This window comes from Notamacropus eugenii, chromosome 2 (assembly GCF_028372415.1).
Source record: "Notamacropus eugenii isolate mMacEug1 chromosome 2, mMacEug1.pri_v2, whole genome shotgun sequence".
Classification (NCBI taxonomy): Eukaryota; Metazoa; Chordata; class Mammalia; order Diprotodontia; family Macropodidae; genus Notamacropus; species Notamacropus eugenii.
In genome coordinates this window covers 241777223-241805093 of record NC_092873.1, presented here as the reverse complement: position 1 = coordinate 241805093, position 27871 = coordinate 241777223, and the positions used below count along the sequence as shown (strand labels likewise).

Here is a 27871-nt window from a genome sequence, read left to right as displayed (position 1 = left end):
ATTAGAAAGACGTCATTTGGGGATTTGCTTTAAGTGGGTATTTAGGAAACACCCAATCACTCCAGGATTTTAACAACGATCGTGTCCTAATTAAAATGTACGTGAAACGTTACAATGACAGCTTGGGGGAAGGGGAGGGGACGGGGAGGGGACGGGGAGCGCTTCCTTAGCTTCACAAAGTTGACGACAGGCAACGAGGAATCTGCTAGAAAGCTGAAGGGGAGAGCAGCGGAGAACCAACCGAAGGGCAGCCCCAGGACCTTCAGCTACACAGTCTTCCATCCCAAACCCTCAGGGCTTCCGGCATCCCACCCCCTCCCAGAAATCGAAAGCCTTTCGGAGCCTACCGAAGAAGTTTGTCTTTCCTCGCTCGCCGTCTCCCGGTGCTTTCTCTTAGCCAATCAGGATGCCGGGCAGGTGGTCAAAGCAGACCGGAAGAGGCGGGCCCAGGGTCTTTTCTCGGCCGCCGTCTCCCGGTGTCTTCTTCTAGCCAATCAGGATGCCGGGAAGGTGGGCAAAGCAGGCCGGAAGAGGCGGGCGCAGGGATTGCGCGCGCGGTAGAGTTGCGGCCTCTCAGTCATGGAGGAGATCTTTGCCAAGTTCGTGTCCCAGAAGATCAGCAAGACCCGGTGGCGGCCGGTGCCGCTCGGGAGTCTGCAGCCTGCCGAGACCTTCGCCACCGGCTCTTGGGACAACGAGGTATCCGCCTCTTCCTTGTCTCGTGGCTGCCAGGTTCCCGCAAATCGCGCGCTCCCCTTTCCCATCCTGCCGCATCTTCTTGGGCTTTCTTGGCCTTCTCCCCCACGCACGCGGAGCAACCCACGAGCTTCGCGCTCGTTCTGAAAGGACTCCCCCCGCCCCCCGACTCGGGTCATAGACGTCGGAGCCAGGAGGGATGTTAGGTACCATCCATTCCAATGCCGCCCTCTTTAACTGAGGCTCAGAGAGGTTAGGCTTCCTGCCCAGGTCACACAGTAGGAGGTTGAAACCCAGCTTCCCCGATTTAATTGCTTTTTTCCTATCTATAATATTTACTAGCAGTGTAATTAATGTAATAATATAAATCCCGAGGGGGTCATTTTTCCTCTCGGGAACTAGCCAGCTCCGCTGGCCCCTCAGGGTTCTTCCTCCAGATAACAGATTGTCTGAGTGTTACCAGGAGGATTCGGAGACCCAAATAATTCGGGCAAAGTCACGCAGGCAGAGAAGCATTAGAAGACACCTGTTACCCCTAGAAGTCAACACGCATTTATTAAGTACTCACTGTGTGCCAGATTTCTGTACTAAGTACTAGGAATATTTTTTCTTAAAGCTTCAGTCTCTTCCCTCTGAGATTTCTTACGATTTGTCTTGCTTTTAAAAAGTGGTCTGCCTACCATCATCCTCGTTAGAATGTTAGCTTCTTGTGGCCAAGGACTGAGGCTTTTTTTTTCTTTTTTAAACATCATTTCCCAATTGACTGGCTCCCCTTAGTTTCCAGTTTTTGGCTACCTTGGAAATACCGGCTATAAATATTTTTGTACGTAAGACTCATAGTGCTATCCCTGTGTAAAAAGGTATACACAATTTAATAACTCTTTGGGCATTAAATTATATTCTTGAATGGCTGGACCAGTTTATAGCTCCGTCAATGGAGTCTCAGTGTGTTTTAATAACTTTTTTATGCACTTAATCTGTTTCTTATAATTATTTTTCTGCATGCGTGATCTCAAATATAAATCTGGAAAAAGATGCTTAATGGTCTTCTTAAATGAATGATAACCCCCTTATAAATTCCAAAAATTTCATGCCTCCATGATAATAGTTGTCCTCTTAGTATCAGTGACTGAGACAATACATAATAAGCTAGTGGTGCCCATATATAATATTACTGGACCTGTTGAAATAGTTATTGGCCCCATTCCTCCTGTTTCTCCTAACATTCCTACAGACTGGAAACTACTTGAGTGGTTTAAACTGTTACCAAATAATTGATCATCCAAAAGTAAAACATGGAATATTTGAAGTGAACGAAGATTGTCATTTTATAAAATGGACTTAATCTGTCATAACATAAAAATGATACTAATTTACAGGAAAACAGTGTTTCACTCTGGTGTATTGGAGATTTTGGTAATTTGAGCACCGAAGGAGGGTTTGAAGGAGATCATCAGTTATTATGTGACATCAAACATCATGGTGATGTAATGGACTTGCAGGTAACCTAGACATTTTAAGACTTAAAATACTATAGAATATTATTTCTCTAAATATATATTCATATGGCCCAGAGTTAATCTATTGTTCACTCTTCTGAGATTGAGAATAGCTTAAGAAAGCCCAAATTTATATAAATATCCATTTATCATAATTAATATTTTTGTCTGTGCAGTAACTTTTTAAAGTGCTTTCGTTACTTTGCTCTTACTGATAAGGAAAGGCAATGTGTAATAGTTTTGAACTGGAATGAGCAACAGAAGACTTTGGGTTGTCATACCATATAAGATTTTAGCCTCTATAAGCCTTATTCTCCTCTTAAAGTAGTACTTGCCATGCCTACTTTACAGAGTGCTAAGGAAAGCGTTTTATAAACTGTAAAGTACCATGTGGGAAGCGTGAAGGCTCTGTGGATGGAGAGCTGGCTTTAAAGTTGGAAAGACCAGTTTCAAATCTTGTCTCCAAGACAGTGAATTACAAACTAGCAGCAGCTCTGTGTTGCTGATTTGCATGTGTAAAAATTTCCATGCTGAGTTTCCTTCACTGATGACATAGGTTCAGATTTATCCCCCTCTCCTCCCCTCCAAAAACCACTTTAAATAATGAATTATTTATAATTTTGTTAATTTCTTTGAGCTTCAATTTGTTTGTTTTTCAATCATTTAGTCCTGTCTTACTCTTTGTGACCTCATGGACCATACTGTCCATGGGGTTTTCTTGGCAAAGATGCTGAAGTAGTCTGCCATTTTCTTTTCTAGTGGATTAAGGCAAACAGAACTTTAGTGACTTGCCCATGGTCACACTGGTAGTGTTTGAGGATGGATTTCAATTCAGGTCTTCCTTACTCCAAGCCCAGTGCTCTATCCACCGAGCCACATAGCTAGCTACCTAAACTTCAGTTTACCTCTCTATAAATTGGAAATAACATCAGCCTGACCTTTCTCACTGATTTGTGAGAATAAAATGAAATAATATATTTGAAAGTCCATCATAAAAAGTAAAGTGTTATACAAATTATTATTATCTTTTATGTTTAAAATTGTGGTTATGTTTATCATTAAGTAAAATTGTACAATTGTTTACTAATATTTTGAATCTGTAACGAGCAGGATTTTTCTACTGCTTAGTTTTTGGACCAGGAAAGAATTGTAGCTGCTTCATCAACAGGAAGTGTAACAATTTTTCTTCACCATCCAAATAATCAGGTAAATAGCATTTTATACAAAAATTGAATTTTTAAAATTATTCTTAATGTTTATAGGTTAATATGTAAATCCTTCCTTACTGAATAATAAATTATGCTTTGTAATCCTAAAACCTAAAGGGCAAAAAAATTATAAAGTATTCATATTAGTGTAGACTTTTCTCAAAACCTAATATTCTTTGGGCATGGTGGTATATGCCTATGATTCCCACTATCAGGAAAGCTAAGACTGGAAGATTTCTTGAGCTTTAGAGTTCTGAAGTGCATTGGGCTAACCTGATTGGGCATCCAAACCAAATATGGCATTAAATAAATGGGCTACCAAATTGCCCAAAGAAACAAAAGAAATTAAAATTCCCATGCTAACAAAAGTGGTATTGGGCCCATTGTAGTTCCAGCCTGGTTGAGATAGGTAGACCCAGTCTTTTTATTTTTTAAGATAATATTCTTTACCATTAAGTAGTGAAAATTCTATTAATTTAAACTGAATAACCTATCATTTTAGAGTAACTGTAGTCATGTTACTTTGCCTTTATAGTTGTGTCACTTTTTTTCAAAGACAAAAAGAACACTTATTGTCTTACTTGCCATAAGGGATGGAAAGATCTCTTTGGTTCTACTAATGATGCCTAGATTTTTCTTTAAGGGGTAGATGTTGAGACAGTGGCAAACCTTCATAAAAAATGCCCCTTTTTTAAAAAATCTAACCCAAGTTTGTTGACTGACCTTCAGAAAATAATAAAGGACGCTTTGATGAGAAAAACTTATAGTAGCATAGGGTCTTATATAGCTTATGGCTAGAAAAGAAAACCTGTTGAGATTTTTCTTCTTCCCATGCAGGTCATCTTAGTGATTTAATAAAGTCAAGAATGAAACATTTAAAAAATCTAAACTATGACTTTTATTTTCTTAATGACATTGTTGACAGGAAATCATAATTTCTGACAACCTGATTGTCTAAGAAAATTACTTATTTTTGAACGCAGTAATCCTGGATACCTAATAATTACTTTTGAAAGACAAGTGAAGTAAATGAAAGTGTTACATACAATAATTTAAAGCATCTTGGAAGTCCTACTTGCTTGGGAGCTTTTTAGCCGCCTTAATGACAAGAGATATTCCAAGATGAAAAATAAGCTGTTTATCATTAAAAACTTTCCTTTAGAAATTAATCCAATGGATAGAGGTTTGAAAAGTGTTTCCTAGTCACAAAAATTATATTTTCTGTGAAATATCAAGGACAGAGAGAGGTTTTTCTGTGGAGCTGAGAGGAGAAATAGAAACAGAAAAAAAAAAGCATTTTGTGTCTTTGATTACTTTAGGTAATTATTCTAATTTCCTTCAAACCTGGAAGTACTATATCATGGGAAGAAAAATTGCTACAGTTGCTATTTGATAACCTTTGATTTTTTGATATCACCAAATGACTTTAAGGTGTTTTTCTTCACCCTCTCTTATTCCTCACAGACTCTTTCAATCAGCCAGGAATGGGTAGGAGCCCACTACCACATTGGCCCAGGTAGTCCTTCCTATAGGAGTGCACCATGTACTGGTATTGTATGTAACAGTCCAGAGATTGTTACTGTTGGAGAAGATGGCAGAATCAATCTCTTCAGAGTTGATTACAGGGAAGCTGTACGGACTATAGGTAAGAAGACTGATTTGTTCATTTTTTTTGACCAATAAGTATTGGCCACTCATGCTTATGAACCATTGTACCACTCTGCTATGAGAACTACAAAGATATACAAGAAAATCTCTGTCTTTGAAAGACTCAGTTTAGTATGGGAGTTAAAACGTGTAAATAAATATCTACACTAGAAGGTAATATACAGATGATACATACTAAATGAGATGCAAAGGAAGGAAAAAGTGTTTCTGTTTGAGATGATCTAGAAAGACATCGTGAAGAACATTGCTTTGAGCTGGAATTTGAAAAGTGGGTGGATGATGGTGAATGGAAGAGTTTACAGGCAGTGAGAGTAGCTTGAACCAAAGAAATGGAAGTCAGCAAGCACAGTATGTGTTTGGGACATAGTAGCTCAGAATTTGGAGGTGTAGCTTGAAGTAAAACTCGAAGTTAGTTTGAGGCTAGATGTGAATACCAGGCCAAGATTGAATTAGCTAGAGAAAGCTACAGAGTGATGCTTTAGGCAGATTCATTTGGCCAGAATGTTTCAAATTAATTTGAAGGGAAAGAATTGGGGAAAAACAAGAATTTATTGCAGGAGTCCAGAAATGAGATGACTGCCTGAACTATGGTTCAGAAGTACTGAAAGACCAGGAAGAGCTTTGAACCTGGTTGAATTGTCATGATATCAACAGAGATAGAGAAGAAGTAAGGACTGAGCAATGTGCTGCAGTGAGAAAGACCCTTTGATTTGGAGACAAAAGATCTCATTCAGATTCTGGCTCTGTTGCTTGCATGTGTGACCTTGGACAAACCATTTCACTTTTCTTATCCATAGGGAGCAGGTTAAACTCAGTGGTCTTGAAGGTTCCTTCCAGCACTGAATCTGTAATCTTATGATCCTACAAGCTAGTTTGAGAGGATTTGGGGATTATGTGGGTTGTTTTAGATATGTTATATTTGAGATGACAGGTGAGACAGGTGGAGATGGACATTGCAATTGGACCCTGGGAAATCTAAGGACTTAGAGCTACATTTTTGGAGCTGCAGTTATCCCTTCTGCATCATGGGTGTAAGGGTTAAGATGCTCTCTCAATCCAGAAAATCTACATAAAAATTTTTGGCCCTCCCTTCATAACAAAGAAGTCTGAATTTTTTTCTTTTATGGGGTGTTTACAGGACCTTATTGTAAAATGTGAGTTGATGTTATATAATACACATATTTTATGCATTTCTGAGTTTCTAAACTTTTTCTGTTTGTCATCTGGCCTTTGTGTGTCTTCTGCAACTTCTGCATAACTCCCCCAAAATTCCCATTTAATTTCTTATGCTGCCTGGCCCTTGATATATTGAAGCTGATGGGGAAAGTTCGTGATAATTAAAGCTAGTGAAAGTGAACGACATGTCAGATGAGAGCATGTAAAAGAGTATGCAGTGTTGCAATCTATAATACTTTATATTTAAGACTAAATATTCTTTATAAAAGGAGAATTCTCAGCTCAGATTTTAAAATAATTTAATATAATTTATATAACAATTTAAATTTTCTGTTTTTTCTTAATTGTACTACTGATATTCCCTGAGATAAACTTTGCAATTGTCCGGTCTTATCTGTAAATAAAAACCGGAACTGGCTCTATAGGTATAATTAAATTTAATGTATTTCTTTTTTCTTTCAGTGGTCGAATGAGTCAAGGATGTTTTTTACATTTTTTAAATAGTTGTATTGTTTTTTAAAAAGCGTAAAAACCATTCTAAGCTTGCTGGAAATATAAAAACAGGGTGGGCCAGAATCCCATGGGTTGGAGTTTGCTAATCACTAGTCTAATATCTTAGTTTTCAACTTAAAATGGAACTTGAATGTTATGTTAATTATGTTAATCCTTTTGTAAACCAATTAGCTTTACACGGTGAGGAATCTTGATTCCATTAACATGAGCGTCATTTCTGCTCTAACAGTTAACAAGTATTTCTTAAACATCTTTTCTGTGCTTAGCACTATTCTGGATGTTGTGAGGTACAAAATTCTTGTTCTCAGAATTTATAATCAAGTTATACAAATTAATTATACATCTTAAAAGTTCTTATCTGCTCATAAAACTTAATAATGAAGTGCTAAATTGTACAATATCATCTATAAATAATGTAGCAATTGAAAAGGACAAATTTGAAGACTAGAGTCATTAGGGAAGACTTGATGGGGAAGCTAAAATTGGACTACACTTTAAAGAATGAGGACAATTTGAATAAATGAGGATGAAGAATATCAGGTGAGATGGAGATTTTTTTGTCATTATTATTGATAAGGCAATGAGGAGAGTGGTCTGACTTGAAGGAAGAGCAGTTGTTAGGAGAATAGTGTTAAGCAGGGAGAGCCAACTTCCAGAAAACCTTAAGAATCAGATTATGGTAGTCCTTGGAACAGTGGTCAGATCTCAGATGTAGGACATTAGAACTATAAAAGGGATACAAGAAAATAAAAAAAATCCAGCATCACTTTTTAAAAACTATTAACTATAGGAAGTATTAACATATTTTAATTTTTTAATCAAAGTCTTCAGAATCTTCCTTTACTAATAAATATTCCTTATTATTTGAAAGATTTAGCATGATTTCATCTTTAAAATAATGGAAGAAATGTACACTTGGGATTTGCTTTTTTTTTTTTAAACAACCACCGATATGCAATTTTCTTAATTTTAGATAATGCAGACAGTAGTACACTCCATGCGGTGACCTTCCTTCGAACTCCTGAGATTCTAACAGTAAATTCAATTGGACAGTTAAAGATATGGGATTTCAGACAGCAAGGAAGTGAACCCTCTCAAATCCTGTCACTGTAAGTTTTGATATGCAATTTGTTTTTTACTGCACATATCCCTCCACAAATGCCTTATCCTGGTGCTTATTGTGGTATTGAGTTTTTGAGGGCTATGTCAGCAAAGACTCAGGCTCTACAAAGATTGAAGGGTTTTCATTTTTGTACCTGGCAGTAGACTGTAATTAGAAAACCAATCCAACTTCAGAAAGCTCAGTCAACAAGTTATCCACTAGGTAATAATAATAATAGTTATTGTTATAGCTAACATTTATGTAGTACTTACTATATGCTAGGCACTGTGCTGAGTCTCAATCATTATTTCATTTGATCCTCACAACAACCCCAGGAGATAGACGTGCTATGAGGCAAACAGAGGTTAAATAACTTAGCCAGGGTCACACAACTAGTAAGTGTTTGAAGTTGGATTTGAACTCATGTCTTCTGACTCAAGGCCTGATATCCACTATGCCACCTAGCCTAGCCATAAGCACCCGTGAAATTAATACATGATAATATATTAGTTGGACAACTTCTCTCAGTGCAGATTCTAATAATTTTGTGCAGCTCTTGTCCATATGCTATAAACCCTCATGTGTTAGAGTACTTCTATTAGGTCTCTATATTTCATTGAATTGCCTGTTTTTAGGCAACATGTTTCTTATCACTCTCACTGCGAGTCACAAATGACTCAGCTCCTTTTCTGATTATGTTTCTTGATGGAAATCCCTTAAATAACTTTTTCACATACATTTTTGTTGGTCATATGTACTTTATCCACCAGGCATCTCTCTTTTGATCTCTAGATCACACACAATTTCAATTCCTTGAAGATTGTGGTGCCCCATATTTTGCAAACATGCAGCATCATTAGAATACTATTAGTATTAATATAATAGTTATAAATAATATAAAATGTTAATGTTTGCAAGTGGTTTCCATGCATTACCTTATGATCTTCAACAGCCTTGTGAGGTTTGCACTGCACTTATGATTTTTTTAATGATGGAAATAAAGATACTCTTGACAGCTCACTTCCATTTTCTGCCTAGTATCATCTTTCCAGTTTCACTTATAAATACTCTTGTGATCATCTGATTACATTGTCTCATGCCAGACTTTCACCTCCATTGCATTTTGCAGTTTTATTAGTTGATACTGTTCATATGCTTTCCTCAATAATCTTTTACAAATGAATTTAAGTTTAAAAAGGTTATTACCTATGACTACTCTGACTTTTTGCTTGTCAGAGAGATCCCAGTGATTGCTAAGTAAAGATTCTGTGTTCTTTTGTTGTCCTTATCATGGAGATTTACATCGGTTTGATTTCTGTAGGAACTAGTTATATTCAAGGTCATTATCTTGACTTCTATTTTGCACTTTTTTTTTTTATCAATAACCTCTGTAAACTTTAATTGTATGCCTTATTTTCTCATTGTTGTCTTCTAATTCATGTCAAGTCAGCAAGCATCAGTTAAGTGCCTTCTATGTGCCAGGGACCAGGGATTCAAAGGAAAGCAAAATGATCTTTGCCTTTAGAAATGGGAGAAACAACTTGTAGGCAACTATTTGCAAACAAGTTATCTATATTGATATGTTGATAATGCTGTAGCTATGATAAATTGGAGATAATCTCCAACAGGAGGCACTAGCAGTTAAAGGATTAGGAAAGGCTTCTTGCAAAAGTTAGAATTTTAGCTCAGATTTGAAGGAAGCTAGGAGGCAGAAATGAGGAGGAAGAAAATTCCAGGCATGATGGAAAACCAGTGAAAACACTCAGTCAGAAAATGGAACTCATTGTTCAGGAACAGGGTCACTGTATTATGGAGTACATTAGAAGGGGTAGGATGTAAGAAGATTGGAAAAGTAGAAAGGGCCAGTTTATGAAGGGATTTAGATACCAAACATGATTTTATATTTGATCATGAAGATAATCACTGGAATTTTTTGAATGGGAGGTGACACAGACAGGTCTGTGCTTCAGGAAGATCACTATGGTAGTTGAAAGATGGGCTGGAATGGAGCAAGAACTTAAAGCAGAGGATCCAACTATTAGATCTTTTTAGGCATAAAGTGATAAGGGCTGGTACCCAGATGGTAGCAACGTCAGAAGAGAGAAGGGGTGGTAATTTGAGAAGTGTTAGGAACGTTAAATTGGCAGGACTTGGCCACAAATTGGATATAAAGGGAGAAAGAAAATGAGGAGTCAAGGGTGACACCAAGGTGTAGAGGCCGAATAACTAGGAGAATGATGCTATCACCAGTAATAAGGAAGTTAGGAAAAGGAGAAGGTTTGGGGGTGAAAGTAATTTGTAACTGATTTTGAACTCTGTTATATCTACTTGCTAGTCTGATTTCTTCCAGACAAATGATTCTAAAGTGTGTCAAGAATCATCCACTCGTGACACATAATCATTTTACTGAACATTTACATAATTATAAAATAAAAACAAAAGCCCTGTGGATTTGAGTGGTTACAGTAGAGCAAGAAAATCACAGGGAACTGTCTTGAAGGCCTAAAAGCAGTATATGTATCCTCCTCACCACCAGGCCACTTTCTAATTATATTGAAAAGGCCTGCTGATAAAGGTTTCTCATTTAAAGATAACACTTAAATGGACCTTAGCCATTGTTTACAGCAACTGAAATGCCTGACTGTACAGGCATACCTCATTTTATTGTGCTTTGACTTATTGTACTTCATAGATATTGTGTTTATTTACAAATTCAAGGTTTATGGCAACCCTGCTTTGAACCAATTTGTCAGTACCATTTTTCCAACAGCATGTGGTCACATCATGTCTCTGTTACATTTTGGTAATTCTCACAATATTTCAGACTTTTTCATTTTTATATCTGTTAGGGTGGTCACTGATCTTTGATGTTCTTACTGTAATTGTTTTGGGGCACCACAAGCTGCACCCATGTAAGATGGAAAGCTTTATCAATAAATGTGTGTGTTCTGACTGCTCCACTGACCTATCATTCCCCCATCTTTCTCCCTCTCCTCAGCCTACTTCCTGAGTCACAACAATATTGAAATTAAGGCACTTAATAACCCTACAGTGGCCTCTAATTATTCAAGTGAAAGGAAGATTGAATACAGCAAACTTAATTGTTGTCTTGTTTTAAGCAATTGCCATAGCCACTCCAACCTTAAGCAACCCCCACCCTGATCAGTCAGCAGCTATCAATATTTAGGCAAGCCTCCACAAGCAAAAAAGATTGTTGTTTAATCCATTCTGACTCTTCAGGGCCCTATTTGGGTGTTTTTTGGCAAATATACTAGGGTGGTTTGCCATTTTCTTCTCCAGCCCTTTTCACAGATGAGGAAACTGAAGCAAATAGGAAGTGACTTACCCAGGATCACACAGCTAGTAAGTATCTGAGGCCAGGTTTGAATTCAGGAAGATGAGCCTTCCTGATTTCAGGCCTTGCACTCTAGCCACTGGGCAACCTTGATGCTGAGCAAAAAAGGCTTATAACTGACTGAAGGCTCAGATGTTGATTAGCATTTGTCTTTAGACAGACTGCCATTGCACACTTAATAAACTACAGTATAGTATAAACATAACTTCTATATGTACTGGGATGCCAAAAAATTTGTGTAGTTCACTTTATTGTGACCACACTATCTCCAAGGTATTGTTTACCTGGCAGTGGTAAGTCAAAGTATTCCTTTTGTTTGCCTACCAGTCAGTAGTTCAATTGTGTCTTTATGCTCTGGGGTAAATTTTGCCTTAGGCTTCTCTCAACATCCTCCCCTTAAATAGTTCCCTATCTCTCCTTTGTCCTTCCTGTGAGGAAGAATTTAATTAAAGAAGAATAAATATAACACTAAAAAATAATCTAGTGTCCTCATGTCAGTTACCAGTCTGTTAAGATAGGGATAGTTTTATTTTTGGTCATGATGTTTTTTTGCATTTTGTGCTTCTTTCCTTGAAGGCTGCGTATGAAAATACACCAGGCATCAGGCTTCTGGGTAAGTACCAGTGGATAGAACACTGAAGACCTGAAGTTTAGATCCAGGCTCAGACACTTACTACCTGTTGTGACCCAAGTCTCTCAACTTCTGTTTACCTCAACCTCCTTATCTTTGAAATAGGCATAATAACAGTACCTACCTCCCAGTATTGTTTTGAGCTTCAGAACAGGCAAAGCACCTTAGCACAAAGTCTTATATATAAAGCCCTAAATACTTTCTCCATCCGCTTCCCCCATTTTGGCCTTTGACTTCCCAAACTTGGGCCATATTTTCCATTAAAGTTTTTGCCAGTGTTTCCTATTCCTATTTATGCATCGAAGACACTAAATGTCAAAGCTTTGTTGTCAATCTTTTTTTTTTTGAGAATTTATCTTTAGTAGATGGTAGTGTATTTCTTCATAGCATCTTCTCTTTGTGCTAATCATGAGGACTACAAGAAGAGATAACTGTCTCACAAAATGTTATTAGTAGACTTTGGGTGTACATTGAAAGCAGCTGTGGCAGCTCTTTTATCCCTCTCCAAGGATGGCCTTCAAACCTTTCTTCTGTTTAGCTGCAGTTTCCATGTGCTTTCTGGTTTTATTTAACAATAATATCAATATTGAATTGGTTACTTTCTCCTAAAAATATGTTTATTTGTTATTAGACAGATTTCTCATATTTAGAATATAGACAATTTAAAAATTATTATTTTTAGCAAACTCTATTATCTTTGCTGCCACTTTGCCACTGCAAAAGCAGGAGAGCCAAATGGGACTAAGAACAGTTTTAAATCGTTTCCTCCTAAGTCCTATTTTAATGCTTCATTGTCGTGTAGAAGTGATCATGGGTCTTCTAAAGCTGCGTTAGTGGGATAAAAGCTCTGATAGGTTCTACTAGGTTAAAGAACTTTTAAACTGTCTGCTGTCCAAGAACAAACCAATAACAAACCAATAGCCTCATCACCAATAGGTTGGCCAGTAGATTATGGCTCTTTTGTTAGTGGCAATGAGACAGATACTTTTTTTTTAATTAAATGAAACAGATAAAAATTAAAATTGGCCTCAGTCCTGCGCAAACACCCTTTGTAGCCATAATAGAATACAAGAGATTCATCCAGTGACCTGTGATTTGATATGCTACACTACTTGAGAAGACTAAAGCATAATATGGTTCTACTTGCTATAGGTGAAACTAGAAAAAAAACACAGCTACAGCTGAATAAAAAGATACCTCACAGATTTACTTCAGAGAAGTGAACAAAGGAGTTGCTAAAATTGTGCGCCCTAAGACAGCAGTTAACATTTCATGGGTCTCTTGTCACTTACTCATACACTGGTAATAATGAGCCCCATGAAGGTAAGAGAAGCTTATGTCATAACATCTGCTACAGAGGATGAAGAAGTACAAAGTTCTGTAGAGTTGACAAAATTTACAGTGTAGTGGAAAGATCACTGGATTGAGAGTCAGAAGATCTGGAGTCAAACCCTAGCTCTTTTTGTTTGTGTTTTGCATTGAGCAAGTTGTTTGCGCACTCTGTACCTCAGTTTCCTAGTCTGTAATATCAAAGACTTTGAACATCGTAAATCTTTGATTCTGGAAACAAAACTAACATCTGTCATGATACTGAAATGGAATTTCAAATAGAGAACACTAAATCACCAAAAAGCATCATGGCAAATGAGATTAAGTATATCTTCACAGAAAGAAAAAAACTGGTTACCACAGTAGTAATCTTTCAGAATCAGCTGCCTATGTGTAGTCAGATGATCAGCTTTCTTTATTTTTTAAAAAATTATTTTCAGAAATTAGTTTATTTTTAGTTTTCAATATTTACTTGCATAAGAGTTTGAGTTCTAAATTTTCTCCCCCCTCTCTCTTTCCTTCCCAAGATGGCTTGCAACCTGATGTGGGCTCTACATATTTTTCACATTAAACATTTTCACATTAGTCATGTTGTAAAGAAGAATTAGAAGCAATGGGAGGACACAAGAAGGAAGAAACAACAAAAAAGAGAGCAAATAGTCTGTTTCACTCTGCATCCAGAGTCCATAGTTCTTTTTTTGCATATGAATGGCATTTTCCATCATGAGTCTTTTGGAATTGTCTTAAATCCTTTCATTGCTAAGAAGAGTTAAGTCTATCAAAGTTATCACATAGAGTGTACAATGTTCTCCTGGTTTTGTTCACTCCACTCTGCATCAGTTCATGTAAGTCAACTTTCTTAAAGAAAAGATGGAATTAACACCAAATTAGTAGATAAAAGATGTGAAGTTATTTAGCACATCTAATTAAACTTTTCTTTTAGCCTAAATTGTTAGTTCCCTGAGGACAGAGACTGTCTTCCTCCTTTTGTATCCCCAGGGCCTAGCACAGTACCTGACATACAGTGTGTGTGTGTTTGTCCTTCTTTGCCAAAGAAGACCATGACATCAGAGAAATGATGACATGATTTGCACTTGACTTTGTTTTGAGTGAGAGAGGGCTGTGCAGGTCACCAGCCTCACTTCTCCGCCAGAGCCATCTGAATCCAGTGACCAGATATTCATCAGGATGGCTGGAGATGACCCAGGATGAGGCAGTTGGGGTTAAGTGATTTGCCCAAGGTCACACAGCTAGTGAGTGTCAAGTGTCTGAGGTGAGATTTGAACTGAGGTCCTCCTGACTCCTGCACTGGTGCTCTATCCACTGCACCACCTAGCTGCCCTACCTGACATATAGTAGACACTTAATAAATGCTGATTGGTTGACTTTGAAAAATGAGAAATGTATCAAGGTAAAGATAATGGCTCTGATTATTGTGATTTCTTATAGAAGTTTACCTAGTCCAAAACCATCATGAGCCACAACAAAGAGGACAAAAGAGCCCAGAAACCTCCTCAACCAGCGAATAGTCTCTAGACCAAGCAAAGTAATGTGTCAGCCATGACCAGTATGGATTTAGCATGTAATCATGATAGCCGACATTCATATATAGCCTTTTTACTTTGCATACAGTATTTCATTTGCTCCTTACAACTCTGTGAGGTGGGTGCTATGTTATTATTACCTCTTTTTGCAAAAAGGGAAACTCAGATTCAAATTATGTGAATTACTTAGAATCACATAGTAAGTTTCTGAAGCAAGATTTGAATCCAGGTTGTCTTGAGTCCAAGTCTGGCACTACACTTTGGAGTGATCTCATTTGCAAAATTATGGGTATGTTCTGGGCCCTTTTCTGTCTGTACATGTTCTCTTCTGGTGACCTCATCATTTATATAAGTTTAATTATCACTTTATGAAGATAACTCATAGATCTATATATACAGACCAAGTCTTGCCTCTGAGCATCACCAACTGTTGGATATTTTAACCTGGATGTCTTAAAAACATCTTTTAACAAAACAGGACTTACTAACTTTCCCTTCAAACCCTTCCCTAACCTTTCACATCAAATTTTTTCTTTCTGCTTACATAGCCACAACCTTAGTTCACTCACGTATTTCTTCTTATCTGAACTATTTCAGTGACCTTTCAAGTCTCCTTGCCTCTCTAATCCAAATCTGTTTTCCTTGTGTCACTTCCCTATTTAATAAACTTCAGTGACTCCTTGTTGCCTTTAAGATAAATATGAACTATTGTATTTGGCTCTTAAAGCTCTTCACAATTAACCCCAGCCTGTCCTTTTAGAGTCATTACATGTTATTATTCTTTATGTATTCTACAGTCCAGCCAAACAGGATTTTTCTTTCTCATATAGCACTCCATCTCCTGTCTGCTTGCCTTTTCATTAGCTGTCCCCCATTCCTGGAATGTACTCCCTTTTCACCTCTGACTCATAGCCTTCTTGACTTTAAGACACAGCTCAAGTACCACTTTCTACACAAAGCCTTTCCTAATCCTTAAAATTGCTAGCACCCTCTCTCATTACTTTGTATTTACCTACCTTATAATTATTTTTATGTATTCTGCAGATATTCTCATGTGTTTATATGAGGACTTATCACCCTTATTAGACTATAAGCTCCCTGAGTACAGGAATTTATTTTTTTATTTTGTTTCTTCAGTGCCTGTCACATAGTAGGCACTTAATAAATACTTTTTAATTGATTTGGAAGAAATATTGAAGAGCTGCAGAAAGGAAAAATAAACCAGAGAAAGCTTGGCTTGACATTTATAGCTGAAGTTCAAGAGGAAGAAGCAAAATATGACAGATTTTCCCCAGTAGAGTAGAGGTTTCTTGAGGGCAGGGACTTAAGATTAAAGTACCCAATAATAGGTACATAAATACATTTTGAATAAATGAAGTAGAACATATTTTTCAGAGTTTCCATAGTAATGTTATCATTATTATTATCATAAGAACTGTTGAATTAGACTTGTGACTTTTAGTACCTAAAACATTAAATTAGCATGTCAAAATAGTACTTGAGATTGAGAAGAACTTGAACACAGAAGAAATTTGAGAGGGAACACGGGGACATAATATTGAGCTTGAATCACTTTTCAAGATATTTTATAGGGAAATTTAATTCAGCAAATATCTTTGAGAGATCTATCATAATTAAGACTTGTTTCTGCAAATCACTTTGCATTGGTAATGTAATATATATGTATGTGTATCTGTATATCTATATCTAGCAGCACACGGTAGTTTGCTGACCAAAACAATCTAGGTGTTTCTGGACAAAAGTCAAGTATTATTTTTTCCTATACTTCACAGAGCATCTCTAATAAGTTAGAGTGGTTTTGGTTAACATATTTCACAAATGTCTTACTTTCCCCTCATTGAGAAATGTGAATATGCTTGAAGATTTCTGTTCATATACTGAATAACATTTTTTTAAAATGTTATAAAGAAATTTCATTAGTTTTAAAGCCAGTTCAACAGATATTTTAAAGATATCTTGTACTTTTCACTACATTAGTCTATTTCTTGAATCTGAGTGCATTTTAAAATAAACTTATCTTTAAGAAGAGCATGCATAGATGTAGGAGCACCAAAAACTAAAATGTTAGCCTCACTCTGATGTACTGTGTGTGATTTTAGCTAACAAGCTTCCTAAATAATTGTGCATTTCATTCCAGGTTTTCTAGATATTTTAAAAGCACATCTAATCAAATTTTGGAGTTACTAAGATAGAGTTAGTTGTTAGGAAATTAGAAGCCCATTTCAGTTTGAAGTAGGGAAATAATTTTGTAACAATTAGAACTATCCAAAAAAAGGATCCCTGCTTACAGGAGTGAAAGCTGGATGGCCATTAGTGTGAAATATGTTGTAGAGGGTATACTTGTTAAGTAAGGGTACAACTAGATATACTGTCAGATTTCCCTTCCAACTCAGATTCTCTGCTGGTTTTGTTGATCAAAGAAAATGAGGTATTATCCTCGAAAGTGGAAGCTTACTTAGGATGCTGAATTTATAATTTATAGTAGACTTGTACTTGGTTAATTTTGGTCGGTATTTTAAAATGAAATGAAGGAAAGAAAAAAAATGGATATAAGTAATCAAGTATCTTTTTCTTTTGCGTTTTCTCCAAAAGAACTGGAGACAGAGTTCCACTCCACTGTGTTGATAGACATCCTAACCAGCAGCATGTTGTAGCTACAGGTGGTCAAGATGGAATGTTGAGTATTTGGGATGTTAGACAAGGTAGCATGCCAGTATCTCTGCTGAAGGCTCATGAAGCTGAAAGTAAGTATATTGGTAGATACAAGTTTTTAATTAGTGATTTGTATAACAATTTTTAGAGCAAAATTATTATGTTTTTAGATAATGTATGCTATTTTTCCACATTTTTGTTAGTACATATATTTTACAAACAGCACTTTTCTTAGTTATATATCCAAAACGGTATAAAATATTGAAGGCTACTTCTTTAAGAGACAGGTGGATGATGCAGTAGAAGGAGTGCCAGACTTGGAGTCAGGAAGACCTCAGTTCAAACCTGGCCTCAGACATTTCTAACTGTGTGACTCTCGACAAGTCACTTAACCTTATTTGCCTCGGTTTTTTCATCTGTAAAATGAGCTGGAGAAGGAAATGGCAAATCATTCCAGGATTTTTGCCAAGAAAACCCCAAATGAGGTCACGAAGAGTCAGACATGTTTTAACAACAACTTCTTTCATTATATTTTTAGCTGTATTGCCATGAAAGAAGAAATTGTTTGTAGCCATATTCATTTCCAAGAAAGAACCAAAGGGCTGGTTAATAGCCTGGCTTTTCTCACTATAACTCTTCCTAGAAGGAAAAGAGAAGACACGATTACATCTTTAGATTCTAAGGTTTGGTTAACCCAGAGGAGATGGTGGTCATGGTCATCCAAACCTTTATATATCTTCTCCCTTTCCTTTTTATAATTGTCAGTTTGTCTTGGTAAAGAAAATATATGAATACCATACCTTCTAAACAGAATTTAGTTAGAATTCAGCATCTAATTACTTCTGACCCTAAGGTAGGGGAGAGTAAACTGTTTTGTTTCAAATTGTGAAATACTGGAGCTTTGGTTTAATTTAGAAAAACTTAGAATATGAGTATCTACCAGATCTGTGTGAGAAGCAGCACTAGTAGATAGAATCAGCCCTGATCCCAACCAGAACTGTGTTCAAGGACTGCCTCTTGCACATACTGGCTGGCAAACCACTTACCCTTTCAGTGCACTAAGAAGCTCTCTTAAAGTAGTCAATTGCAGAGAAGGTACCAACCCACAGAGGAGTTCCACATACCAATGAAATCACAGGTCTGTTCTTTATCCCTTTTTATTCCAGACCTATAGCCTTGCAATTGTGTTTGCATACATGTTTTATTTTAGTACAGTTTCTTTTTTGGGGAAAAGTAATATTGTTGTGTCTTTAGTGAAACCTTATAGCTTTTCATTATAGCAAAAATGAAAAATGCCATCTTGAAATGTCTAATGTTACTAGTTATAACTACTCTGGTATGTGGGGCACACTGCCTGGTGTCTCAGAGCCCAAGGTTTGATCCAGGTATAGATCAGTTTGTTTTAACTGTAGTGTTGTGCCCAACTTAGTGTCAGAGGCTCAGTTCTATTCTTAGTTTCCAGAAAGCTACTTGTTATTTAAGGTACCCTCTGAGTTAAGTTCTACTTGCAGTTTCCATTCCCAGTTGATCTCTTAATAGCCTTAGATCTGAACTTGAATTAGATCATCTCTGGAAAATTCCAGATATTTGAACATTTCACAACCTTGGAACCAACTAATCAATTTTTATGCATTTATTTAATGCCTACTACATGCCAGGCATTATTCTAGGTGCTAGGGATAAAAATACAAAAAGGAAAAAGTCCTTATATTTTCCTTAGATGACACTCATGGATCAGAGACATGGGCAGCCAACATAACAAGCAGCCAGTGGTGCTTGGTGAATTTAATAACTGTCTTACATTTTACTGGACTCTAGGGCATTTCAGTAATAAGGCTCTCATCTTTGAACCCTCCCCAACTTGATTCTCACTTTGTTCACTAGCCTAAAAGAACTTATCTGCTAGCAAGAATTATTCCACAAATAGCCTTTATTGCCATTCTGTCTAGGTCCAATAATTTTTTTTTCTGTCTGATACTATTTTATCTCTATATTCTAACAGTTTTTTACACAAATAGTTAGGTACATTCCAATAGAGCTTCATAGGATCTTTGTTGAATTAGCCTATTCAAAAATAAAACTTATTCTGCTCTTGTTCTGTAGTGTGGGAAGTTCACTTCCATCCATCCAACCCAGATCATCTGTTTACTTGCTCTGAAGATGGATCCCTTTGGCATTGGGATGCCTCCACAGATGTTCCTGAAAAATCATCACTTTTTCACCAAGGTAAGAGACCTTGGAAAAGACCTTGTGAAGTAATATTTCATGATCCTTTTGGGAAAGGTTTGTAGTGAAATTTATTTTTCTCCCATGAAATTGCTTCTGCTCTATGCCAAAAGAGAAAATGTAAATCTACACACACATGAACATCCTTAGTCTTGGGGCAAAGCTAGAAATTTCTGATTGCCATTTCATTGATGATGTTGTATTACCAAGGCAATATTCATAACACTGATAGTGACTATGAATATGCCAGCATAGTTCTGAATCACAAAATATAACAGATTTTCCATATAGAAGGCAGAAGAAAAACATTCATTGAGACACCAGAAAGCCAAATCTGTCATTAGCCAAGAAGTCAATACACATTAGCACTGCTGGGGACAAAGGCATTTCCTAGCCTTACCACTTCCCACCCCCACCCTGGGGCCTTCCAACAAACAAACACTGATAAGACTAGCTGTGCTGGTCTGCCTTTGTCCTTGCTCCTGCTCTCACCAGTGTCTTCCCAGTTCTGTTTTACCCTTCCTGTTCTGCCTTTGCAGCATGCTCCTCCCACTACATGTGACTTAGGCTTCCATGTGATTTAAGCAAGTCGCATGGGCCTATTAATGAGTTGGAAAGATCTTCCCATTTAAGTTACCATTACAGATATTTACAAAATTTTGTAATGCCGGTTAGTGCTAGACACCTTAGGTTCTTTTTTTGCGTGCTTTTTGCCACTGTATTGTTGAATAGTCATTTACAACCTTACCAGAGACAGATGAAAGGGAAGAAGGAAAGAGACAGAGTACATGTTAAGCTTCTGATTTGTTAGATCATCGCACTTCACATTATTCTGTCTTCCAGTTAGAGTCAGGGGTGAGTGGAAGAAAAATAGGAGTTACACTTGTGAAAAAGAGCATACATCTTCATTTAAACATTTATTAATTAGCAGCTATGTGTAATTCATTGTTCTAGGCAACTTTGATCCAGACTAATGTGTGATGAAAGTATAAGAGAGATTTAAGCAAAATGTTGAATACAGTCTAAGAGGAATAAAGTAGTTTCCAGTGGGTAATCAAAGATAGCTTTATAGGAGAGGAGGAATTTGATCTGGACTTTAAAGGATGGGTAGGGAGAATAGGGGAAGAATTTCTAGCCTTAGTAAACATCACAAACAGAGACTTAGGGATGGGAAGTCTGTGGTATATATGGGGTAGGGGTACCAGAAATCACCTAGATTACCTGTAACATAGTGTACATAGAAGGAAATAGTACAAGATAAAGTAGAAAAAAGTGTGTTATCAGACTACAGAAAGCCTTAGATATCAAACCATCTAGTATGAACTTTAAATGTAAAGAGTATAGAGATATTTTAAGATTTTTTTGCTGATAAGGGCAGGACTAGATCTCTGCATAGGGGGTATAAATCTGAAATATGACTTGGAAGAGTGAGAAGAATTTAGGGAGCCTATTATAATAGGAACCCAACTGGGTGGTGTTGAGTACCTTAAACAGACTGATGAGAAAAGGAGAAGAGGGGAAAGATTTTATAAGGGCAGAATCATCAGAGATTTGTAATTGGTTATTAGAGGTAGGGGTGAAGGGGGTAGAATGGAGACATCAAGGAAAACAACAAAACATCAAGTATGGGAGAGCAGATAAATGGGTGGCATTTGTGACAAATACAGTAATTTCTGTAGAAGGAAAAGCAGAGTTGCAGTTTTGGACGGGCTGATTTTGAGATAGTATTAGGATATGTTCTATAAATAATGAGAAATAATAGATAAGGTTCTGGAGAAAGCAAAAGAGTATAGGAATGCTTGGTTAAGGAAATTACTCTTAGCAATGAGTGAGAATATATTTATGAGTCAGGAAATAAGAAGTGAATAGGTAATGGTGAAAAGTTTTGAGAAGGAGAATTAAGGGAGTGCCTATCAGATGACTTAATTTCTCTCTTGTAGTAAGCAGTTATTTATTATAAAAGTTGGAGTTATGTGTTTGAGATGAAAGGGAAAGTGATTTGGAAAGGTAGGGAATGAATTTTAAAATCTCAGGATTGAAAGAAACTTAGAAGGGTATGGTATCGCATTCCCAACAAGTAATCATTCATCTTACCCTTATAGACCCAGTGAAGGGGAAAACCATTGATTCTTGAGACAATCCATAATTTTATTTTGGATAAGACAAAATTTAAAGATGAAAAATGGAAATTACCATAGTTGTTACTGTACTATAAAAAATATTTGTGCATTTATACATAATTATACAGTTATCACATACATACACAAATAATACTACAATAAATTTTAGGAAAATTTTTGTAGTAAAATCAGTTAACTCAGAACTGGTTATCTGGTTTGCCAATCCTTGCTTGTTTTTCCTTCTTGTTTTTGACAACCTGCTTTTTGATAGGTTTTTTAATTTTTCATAAGGATTATATCAGGCTGAGCTGTTCAAACTAAGGAAATATAAAATCTAATTAATAGTAACTGAGTTTTTCAGTCAAGAATTCAGTAAGATGTTTGAAGAGCCTGGCTCTTCATGCATCTCTTTAAAAGAATGAAGAGAAAAACAAAACAGAAGAAAAGTGGCTACGAAAGCATAGGCAGAGTTCTGATAAGATTAATTTAGAGCAACTGAACCAACTAAAGGACCAGAAGCAATACAAAAGATGCCATGCAAGGTATCTCAGGAGATGTCCTCAAATTTTGTATAATTTAGTCCAAGAAATTAAGGTCAGCATTAATAAGAAAATCATCAGACCAAATTAGAGCTGGAAGAAAGTTATAAAGACTGGGCAAAAATCAAGCTAGATTTAAAATCTGCTAAAGAAAGATCAAGAAGAAAAAATGAAGAATTAAAAATATAAAGTATATACTAAAAAAGAAACCTGAGGATCAATAGAATCAACAATAGAACTTATTGGGGGAGAGAGGAGAGCACCATCAGCCAGAAAAATACCTGAGCAGAAGATAACAAATGATCAAAATAATGGAAAATTAAGAATCAGTTGAGAAGGCTATGTGATAGACATGCCAAAACCTTTAAAAAAACAGAAGAAATTGAACATGATACTACCAAAACAGGATACAAATTTAAAGAAATTACAAGACTCCAAGGAAGAGTCTATGAGTCAACACACATAAAAAGGGTATAGTTAAACTTTGACATTATAATAGAAAGGAAAATGATGCACGACTACTGAGTATTTAAAAAGAAATATAAGACCTTGTCCCTTTCCACAAGGAATTTATGGTTTAGTTGGGAGGACAAGATACAAATAAATAAAAAATTAACACTAGAAATGCCAATGGATGATTAATTGGCAAATTGGTAGTGTATGTTGAGAGTAAAAAGACAAACTTCCATAGGCCAGAATGGTTTTAGAAGACTTCATAGAGGTTGAGCCAGGCTTTGAACACCAAATGAAACTTAAATCTGACATTAATACTGAATTTAGCCCAAAGCTGGGGGTTGAGGGTTGGGTAGGGAGTTTGAAGCTTATTAACCAAAAGAAAATTGAGGATTTTTCATGAGTTTGATATATCCACACTGTCCATTCCCTCATAATAGGTCAGATAATTGAAAGTTACACTTAAGTAGTTTAGAGGATCTGTGATCTCTTAGGTATATTCCTCTAGATGCAACTTGACTATGTATAAATCCTCCATAGACCATATTGCTGGAGCCCTTCTTTACAAGATCTTATAAAATTCTGGGAAAATGTACTTTAAGTTACATTTTGTACTTTATGTTACAAAGTGCTACGTCTTTATTGGTAACATGCTACAGCTTACTTTATGTCCCTATACATCTCTTCATTACCTTTTGGGTCATTGATAGTTTTATTTGGAGAATGTGGTGCTCCATGATTGGCAGTTATATAGCATTATTAGAATATTAATGTGTTAAAAGTTGGGTTTTTGTGTCAGGGAACAACTTGAGATTATTGAAAACTGGACACAATTTCCAAAAGTAACCCAGCCTGTTCTCTTTGTTGTATTCAGTTCTGGGTCCTGTTTGTTTGTTTTGCTCAATTGCAGTGCCTATCCACAATTGGTGTATTAATGGATTAATTCAATGGATTAACCATCCAGAGATTTGTGTTTTTCATCCATATTGTTTTTCCTGTTTGTATCATTGACCCATTCTCTTTTGAATATAGAGTTTCTGTATGCTCTGTGACAGAAGCAAATGCTTTTTGTCAAGCATCTCCTCATTTTATACCTTGTTGAAGAATCATTGAAGAAAGTTATATTTAATTTTAACATATGTATGAGAGATGCTTTGTTGAAACAATTCCTCCATTTTACTCCAAGTCAAATTTTCTTTTTTAACAAAATGATCCAGAAACACAGGAGGATCACGGTCTATCCAGAATATAGCAACACTTTTTGTGGTAGCAGAGAACTGGAAATTAATTAGATGCTCATTGACTGGGGAGTGGCTAAACTTATTACATTGTGGTACATGAATAAATGGGTAATTATTGTGCCATAAGAAACAACAAATGAGAATTCCAAAAAATACAAGAAGCCTTTAATAAAATGGTACAGAATGAAGTAAACAGAACCAGTAAAATAACACACAAAAAAACTACAATTTAACAGAAAACAAATTTTTAAAAAATGAAATAGCACTGTATAATTATCATGACCAAGATTTGCTGAAGAACAGTTTAAAAAATGCTCCTCTTCCTTACCTGAAGGAATGGAGAGCTATAGATGTAGAAAATTCCCTATGTTGTCACATGACTGATGGATTGGTTTTGCTGAGCTACTTTTCCTTTTTAAATTTTGGTTTCAAGAGAAGACTTTTTGGGTGGTCAGGGATATATTTGAGAAATGAATGTGATGTAAAAACAAGAGGCATCAACAAAACTAATGATAATAAATTAAAATTCTGAATAAATACCAAAGAAACAGAGACTGAAGACTTTAAGCTTGATTCTGGAGGTCACATCGAACCAGTAGATAAGTGATTCTTGCAGATACTTTGACCTCTAGACAAGACATATTGATCATAAAGATATCAGTAAGGCTATGGCTGAATAGATGTTTACTGGCATCCTGAAATCAAAGTTATGAATGGAAAGCAATTAACATTGATGTAATATAAGTGGTGACATATATGTGTGTGTATCTTTAGAGTTGTAAAATATACCATAATAGATTTGAAAAGTATCTTGATGAATGTAACAAGTCACAATATTAACAAAATATATGGTTCATCACCCTAAGGTAGTTATCAAAAATTTAGCATTTTAATGGCAAGACATGGGGGACAGATTGATAGATATGCCCACAGAGAAGCATAGAACAGATGGCTGGGTCGTGAAGGTTTGTTTGGGAAGTAGGAGGGTTTATGGAGGGTTTTCAGGATTAGATCTTTGCCACCAGAAGTTACAAAAGGATTATCATGAAGTAACTGCATTTCATCAATGTAGATTATGCAAGGAAATGGTGGAAACTATGCAGAGATTGTGAGAGTTTATTGCCTAATGAATACCCAGAAAGGGGGCCTATATTTATCCACACTAAATGCTTGCTTTCTTTGAGAAATGACAAAAAAAAATGTTCTACTTATAAATACAGACCTCAAAATATCCTGGAGAATTCAAACAATTCACCTTATTGAAACCAGACTATTTTCAGATCAGACTATTGACCAGTCACTTGGATAGAACATTGATTCATAAAACCTTAAGAACAACATTTTTAACAGATGTAGTCACTAAGATTTCAAAATAGAAGGACCTAGCAGTGGAGATCAGAATCATGTTAGAGCAAGATGAGGTATATATCCCAATTGTGTTGGTTTTCAGAGAGCCTAATAGGATAAGCTTATATCCTAATACTTTTATTAAGTTACAAAATCAGTTATTTTATAGTATATAGAACACTGAATATAAAGGAATAATATTAGGGTAACAACTTGTCCTAGGGCCATTGTGTCTTAAACCTGTTAAAAAAGGAGAAAAATAATTCCATAGTAGATAATTTCAGACTCTTAACTTTTAAGATTCATCATATTTCATTTTTGGTTTTTGGTCAGTTTTGCTATCAGTGGATGGACAAAAAAGGACTGATAGGGTTAAAAGTTTCAAATGACTACTTTGATAAGATTTTATGGTTATCTCATGGGTACTTGAGATTAATTCATACTGACAAATCAATTGTCAGGCAATTGGTACATTTCCGTAAGTCTTTTGTTCTTGTTCTGGGATAATAAAATTATCAACCTAATTTATTTTGAACATTAAAGAAATACAAGTAACCTTTTATATAGGTTTATGTATTATTTGAAAAGGTCACAAATTAACATTTATTTACAAAGTGTTAACCATCTTTATCACAGGTGGAAGAAATAGCACATTATTAGCTCATCCTTCAAGTAACCAGCTTAACGTTAACCAGTCCCTTATAAGTTCCTGGCTCAGCACTGACCCTGCAAAAGATCGCATTGAGATCACTAGCTTATTGCCAAATAGGACACTGTCTGTTAACAGCTTGGACGTTTTAGGATCTTGTCTTCTTTGTGGAACTGATGCAGAAGCAATTTATGTTACTAGGCAACTTTTCTCATGAATGTTAAGTCTCAGTTCTGAGTTTTGATTTGCCTCTCTTTTAACAATTGAATCCCAACTTGTATGTAAACTTCTCAGTGGGAGCCTTCATTTTAATGTGGAATCGCTAATAAATGAACAGTTTTTAGTTTTGACACTTGGATATACCTGTTAACTGTAAGGCTTGGTGACTGAAGACAGAAAAACTTGAACATTCAAAAGAGTATCAAAGATATCTTTGGGTTGCTGTTATATGCTTTAAAAATATTTTTTTTAACTTCTAAAACTTAGCTGTAATAATCTTCACATTACATTATGGTAATGTTTAAGAAGCAATTATGAACAGAGATAAGTTGATTTTCTAAGGTTTGATATGTTAAGATTTTTCATTGTGAGAATAGTGATGATAAAGTAGGACAAAGAGGTAATAGCAGTTATGCTGTCTTGTCCCTTATCAACTGAAAATACCTCGTCTCCTTCATTGTTGATGTATGTGGAACAAATATTTATAAGGACACTATCCTAGGCACTGAAACTAGCAAACCTAACAAATAAGGAGGAATTCTCCTTTATAACATTGGTGAGGCATCTACCAGTTTCATGATTCTTTAGGCACCACTGGCCAGTGTGATCTTATTTTATTCTCTTATTCATCCTTAATCACTTATTGCCATCTATTCATCATTGGCTCCCCTATACTAAATGTGTCTGCTTTCTGAGAAGAAAAGAACTAAAGGAACTAAAGTTGGAACTAAAGGAATAAGTATTATTTTCAAAGTTTTAGAGTCTGGAATGTCAACATTAAAAAGGTGAGAAAAATCTAGTTCTTTTAGTAATGTTTTTGAACTAAACATCATATATTTAAACCAAAATTTATTGTGGTTGAACATTTAAAATTTTTTGTTACCAAAGAAATTTAATTTTAATTTCAAGATTTGATTTTAATAATCCTCATGGGATTTTGTGCAAATACATTTAATACAGTTAGGAAATTTGGTAAACTAAATTACTTTGTCATTGGGTAACATACGTGTATATGTAAGTAATGACGTTGGTTACATGGTGTGTTGTCTTTACTCTTATTAGGTAACTTAATATGAAACATAGGACACTAATGAAAATTTGTGTCAAAGTGTATTAGGTCAAACAGTTTTCATTAAACTATTGAGATTTAAGTCACAGCAATGTTGACAGAACAGAGCTATATATTTACTTTAGGATTTCATGGAAAAAAATGTTTCTTTTTGTATTCAAATAAATATTTTCATCAGATTTTTAGTTGTTCCAGTATTGCCTTATATCTCATTTATTTTTGTAATAAAACTTTAAAGCTAAATGTATCTACCCACTTTTCTATGAAATATGTCCATTAATTTGATTAAAGACAAGTACTTAATAATTCTGATTAAGGAGATAAGTCAGAATACTAGCTAAGACTGAGCAAGAAAGAAAAGTTCAATGTATGAATTACCCTTCTGAAGGTATAAATGTATTTAAAGTAATGGAGGTGTATTCTTAATCACAGTTTATGAATTTAATATTCATTAAATTCATTTTCCCATGAAAATTTTCCCATGCAGAAAAATGCTTTACAATCATCCTGTCTCCTCAATATTTCTATCTCATTAATTGCCATTTGTAACCTAGTTTCACCTAACATCATATTTGCATGAAACCAGTCAAGCATGATAGGTGGGGTATACTTGT

General features: G+C 35.7%; 1 protein-coding gene across 1 annotated transcript; it reads left to right on the top strand.

The window, feature by feature from the left end:
• The first annotated feature begins 449 nt into the window (after positions 1-449).
• On the top strand, positions 450-27436 carry NUP43 (nucleoporin 43). Its single transcript, XM_072643682.1, has 8 exons — positions 450-699; positions 2076-2198; positions 3324-3401; positions 4868-5048; positions 7734-7869; positions 17335-17486; positions 19498-19620; positions 25957-27436. The coding sequence occupies exons 1-8, from the start codon at positions 580-582 to the stop codon at positions 26184-26186; spliced, it is 1143 nt and encodes a 380-aa protein (XP_072499783.1). The 5' UTR covers positions 450-579; the 3' UTR covers positions 26187-27436.
• The last annotated feature ends 435 nt before the right edge of the window (positions 27437-27871 follow it).

Coding starts and splice junctions, on each gene's coding strand:
- NUP43 (XM_072643682.1), top strand. CDS start 580: ATGGAGGAGATCTTTGCCAAGTTCGTGTCCCAGAAGATCAGCAAGACC. Junction 2,199..3,323: donor GTGATGTAATGGACTTGCAG/GTAACCTAGACA, acceptor TCTACTGCTTAG/TTTTTGGACCAGGAAAGAAT. Junction 5,049..7,733: donor GGAAGCTGTACGGACTATAG/GTAAGAAGACTG, acceptor TCTTAATTTTAG/ATAATGCAGACAGTAGTACA.